Source organism: Dermacentor variabilis, chromosome 8 (genome assembly GCF_050947875.1).
Source record: "Dermacentor variabilis isolate Ectoservices chromosome 8, ASM5094787v1, whole genome shotgun sequence".
Taxonomy (NCBI): Eukaryota; Metazoa; Arthropoda; class Arachnida; order Ixodida; family Ixodidae; genus Dermacentor; species Dermacentor variabilis.
Genome location: NC_134575.1, coordinates 70,740,851 through 70,745,510, shown reverse-complemented (window position 1 = coordinate 70,745,510; position 4,660 = coordinate 70,740,851). Strand labels below are relative to the sequence as shown.

At 45.5% G+C, this 4,660-nt stretch overlaps 1 protein-coding gene across 1 annotated transcript; it reads right to left on the bottom strand.

Moving 5' to 3' along the window:
* Window positions 1-2,977: 2,977 nt before the first annotated feature.
* LOC142591090 (uncharacterized) lies at window positions 2,978-4,026 on the bottom strand. Its single transcript, XM_075703470.1, has one exon. It carries the CDS (start codon window positions 3,985-3,987, stop codon window positions 3,124-3,126), a length of 864 nt encoding a protein of 287 aa, XP_075559585.1. The 5' UTR covers window positions 3,988-4,026; the 3' UTR covers window positions 2,978-3,123.
* Window positions 4,027-4,660: the final 634 nt, after the last annotated feature.

The window sequence follows — 4,660 nt, the reverse complement described above, 5'->3', positions numbered from 1 at the left end:
TGCGCCGCCTTCGAAGCGCCCAAGTCTTCGCTCCTCTCTAACATATATGCAATATCTGCTAAAGGCGTTTCAACATTGCACTAACTGGTACCGGCGCATTTATGTTATTTATTCACGTTGGCACGTATGTTATTGCCACCAGACTGTTCCGCTCACTGTTAAAGCACCTACTCCGCTTCCCCGATTGTCGTTTCATTTTCATTTCATTTTATTGCCTTAAAGACCCCGTTCGGGGTATTACATAAGGGGTGGTTAACATGTGAACATAGGAAAAGGCAGGTGTTACATTGAAATACAAGTTTCAACAGTTTCTAGAAATTGTGAATGACATGTGATGGCAGCGACATTAATGGGTAGGTCGTTCCAGTCCTTGGCAGCTCGAGGAAAAAATGATGATTGAAAAGTGACAGTTCGCGTTCGAGGACGAGAAACTTGGAGTTGATGGCTAGTGCGCTGTGACATGCGTGAAGATGATGGCGTGACGTAAGGCGGGCGGCTTAGTGAGCTGTAAAAAAATTTGTGATAAAGAGAGAGCGTGGCGATGCGACGACGAAAAGCAAGAGATGCCAAGCTAGATTGTGCCTTTAAGTGTGAAACGCTGATGTTATATGAATATGAAGAATGGATGAATCTAGTCGCACGATTCTGAACCGACTCGAGTGCATTGATGATATATGTTTGATGAGGGTTCCAGATGGCGGCGGCATATTCCAGTTGTGGCCTGACAAATGATTTGTATGCGAGTAGTTTGACGTGCTGTGGAGCATGACGAAGATGACTCCTCATGAACCCAAGGGACTAGTTTGCTGACGAGATTACGTTAGTAGCATGCGCATTCCAGGAAAGGTCGTGGGACAGGGTTACGCCTAAGTACTTATAGGTTAGAACTGATTCTAGTGGGACGTTTGCAATTGCGTAAGTAGACAGATAAGGATTACGACGGCGGGAAATTGAAATAAATTTGCACTTGTTAGGGTTCAAGGCCATTTGCCAACGGTTGCACCATTCCTGCACGTTATTAAGGTCATTCTGGAGAGATGCTTGGTCAGAGATGTTAGTCACAGTACGATAAATCACACAGTTGTCAGCGAACATACGAATAGGACAAGATACATGCAGCGGAAGATCGTTAATGTATATTAGGAAAAGAAGCGGTCCTAAGACTGAGCCTTGAGGGACACCTGAAGTGACAGGGAGGGGTTCGGAGGAGACGTTATTGACAAAGACGAACTGGGAACGATTGGTAAGGAATTCTTTTATCCATTGTACTACAAGAGGATCCAAGTTCAATCTAGATAATTTTATTAGCAAGCGGTTATGAGGCACTGTGTCAAAAGCTTTAGAGTAGTCTAGAAAGATTGCATCGGTTTGAATGTTGTTGTCAAGATTAACGTGGAGATCATTAAGGAAGATAGCTAGTTGTGTTTCACATGAAAGCCCTTTACGAAAATTATGTTGTGAAGGATGAAAGAAGTTTTCCGAGTCTAAAAAGTTCATGATATGCGAGTATATGACATGTTCCATGATTTTGCAAGGAACACTAGTTAATGAAATGGGGCGGTAGTTTAAGGGGGAGTCTTTGTTACCTGCTTTGAATACTGGAACGACCTTTCACACTTTCCAATCATCCGGTAAAGTACCTGTAGACAATGATTGCGTGAACAACAGAGTGAAACATGCCGCGGATATATGCTTAGTATTCATTAGGATCTTTGAGTTAATTTCGTCTACACCAGAAGAAGTACATAATTTGTTTTTTTCAATGATTGATAGTATACCATCTACCGAAAGTACAATGGGTGGCATATGTGATGTTATGTTAGTAGGTAGTGGAGAGTCCGGAGTGGTAGTTTCTTTTGTAAACACGGAAAAAAATGCTGTGTTGAATATATCGGCGCACTCGGCGTCCGTGGCGGTGTCGCCTGCTGCATTCGTCACGCTGATGGTACGAGCTTCTTTGGGATTTAAAATGCGCCAGAACTGCCGAGGATTTTGAGTAAGTAGCTTGGGCAGGTCGACGTTATAAAAAGATTTTTTAGCAGTGCGAAGGGCACTCAGGTACGCGTTCTCTGCCGTGTAGTATCTTGACCAAGCCTCGGTGCTTCCAAGACGCGTGGCTAGCCGGAAGCGACGTTTCTTTTGGTTTTCAAGCTTCTTTAAATCTCTGGTGAACCATGGCTTATTTTGATTAGTGTGCATAGTTATTCTTGGTATATGTTTGTTTACGAGTTCATTAATTTTATTTTTAAATAGTGTCCAGTTTTCTTGAGGCGAGCGCATATGGAATAATGTCTCTAAAGTAGAAAAGAAGTCACGTAACTCGTAATTAATAGCTTCGTAGTTCCCTTTATCATACAGGCATATAGTTTTGTTAGATTTTGGTTGTCGCATGGGTTGAAAGTTGAAGGTGGTATGGATTACTTTATGATCACTTACCTCACGGAGATAAGTTATGGATGATAGGCTGTCAGGATGGCTGCTTAGTATAAGGTCGAGTACATTAGATGTGTCTTTTGTAAGCCGCGTAGGCTCTAGCACAAGTTGAGTTAGACTGAAATTAAGACACACATTAACAAATTCTTTAGCAGCTTCATTGCCTATGATTAAAGCACTATTGTTAGTCCAGTTGATTTGCGGAAAATTAAAGTCACCGAAAAGCAGGATTTCTGCGTTAGGGTGTTTTTCCCTAAGTTTGCTCAAGATGTTATTAAGTTTATGCGAAAAATCAGGAGTGTTATGTGGTGGTCTGTAACAAACGCCCAAGAGAACAGTCTGTGGTGAAGCGCGGCAGATTAGCCATATCATTTCCAAGTCAGTCTCAATGGTTGCAAGCGTGCACGATAAATGGTGATGCGCGGCGATTAGCACACCACCACCTCGTGAGATTTCACGGTCTTTCCGGAAAAGGCAGAAATTCGGCAAGTCACCAAGAACCTCAGTATCAGTAATATCGTCAGTGAGCCAGGTTTCAGTTATTATCAGCAAATTACTGTTAGACGACAACACGAGGTTAGACAGAATATCGCGTTTAGGAAGGAAGCTGCGTGCGTTGGCGAAGATTACGGAAAGGTAGAGGTTAGCTCGTGTCGATACCGTAGGGCGTTTCCCGCGTCGAGTTGGCTGCTATTGTAATTCTTTCACACTCTGTGTGCGTTCATCGAAAACATAGCGCTTATTACCCATAAACAGAGTTTTAAAGCGCAGGGAGTAAGGTGCTGATTTGCCTTTTGCGAATGATAGAAGGTGTCTGCGGGCCAATTGAACAGGACGCGTAAAATCCTCGCCAACGCTGAAGTTTGTTCCTTTAAATTTAGGGCCGTTAGAGAGAACAAGATCTTTTGTTTTATGAAAGGTGAACTTCACTATTATGGGGCGGTTACGATTAGCTGCACGATTGCCCAAGCGGTGCGCGCGCTCAATTTCTTTTGGGTCAAGAGTGATGCTCATATGTTTGCGACAGTGGTCAATGATTATGTGCTCCGATTGCGCGAACGACTCTGACCCTGAAGATTCATCAATACCATAGAAAATGAGATTGTTGCGCCGAGAATGATTCTCGGCATCATCAAGACGCGCTTCCAGCCTCTGAATTGTGTGTGCTGCACGGGCAGCATCACTCTTCACGCTTTCTATATCAGAACGCAAGGGGATTAGGTTTTGGTAGTGGGTCTCCAGGTTCGTCATGCGCACGCTCAGATCGGATATTGCTTTGTCAGTTGTTAGTAACTGAGACTTGAGGCCTTGAATGTCGGTGATCAGTTGCGATTGACCTGCGGATAGGCTCTTAAGTTCCTTTAGTATGGCTTGACTATCAGGTCCAGGGTTAGTTTCGATGTCACCCGCCAGCAACAATAAAGAGCGAATAACATCACAACACTGAACAACAATGGAAAGGCAGCAATGTGGGCCCGGCAGCTGCAGTAGAAAGTAATTACTTGAACGCTTCGTGAAAAGACTGTATGATTTACTGACCTGCATGTAGAACATCAGCGGATTAGCGTGCTGTGTTGAAGCACAGCAGCCGGGCCCACAAAACGCCTCCGTGCGCGCCTGCTCTTCTATATCTGATGGGCGAATTGATGTTGGTGGCGATAGGTATTCCGGCCGCAAGTCGATTGACGCTGCCGGGAACAGTGGCGCTGCCGGACACACGGGCGGTGTCAACGGTCTGGAAGTGATGCTGGCATTCATTGGGTGGTAGAAAGCAGTTGCGTCGTAGTCGACATGCCAGGCAGGATGCGGTTGGTGTGCGTCTAGAAAAGCCATAGCCAGGGCAGTGAACAGAACGTAGATCATCGTGGGAAGTGACACCTGCATGTAGAACATCAGCGGATTAGCGTGCTGTGTTGAAGCACCGCAGCCGGGCCCACAAAACGCCTCCGTGCGCGCCTGGTCTTTTATATCTGATGGGCGAATTGATGTTGGTGGCGATAGGTATTCCGGCCGCAAGTCGATTGACGCTGCCGGGAACAGTGGCGCTGCCGGACACACGGGCGGTGTCAACGGTCTGGAAGTGATGCTGGCATTCATTGGGTGGTAGAAAGCAGTTGCGTCGTAGTCGACATGCCAGGCAGGATGCGGTTGGTGTGCGTCTAGAAAAGCCATAGCCAGGGCAGGGAACAGAACGTAGATCATCGTGGGAAGTGACACCTGCATGTAG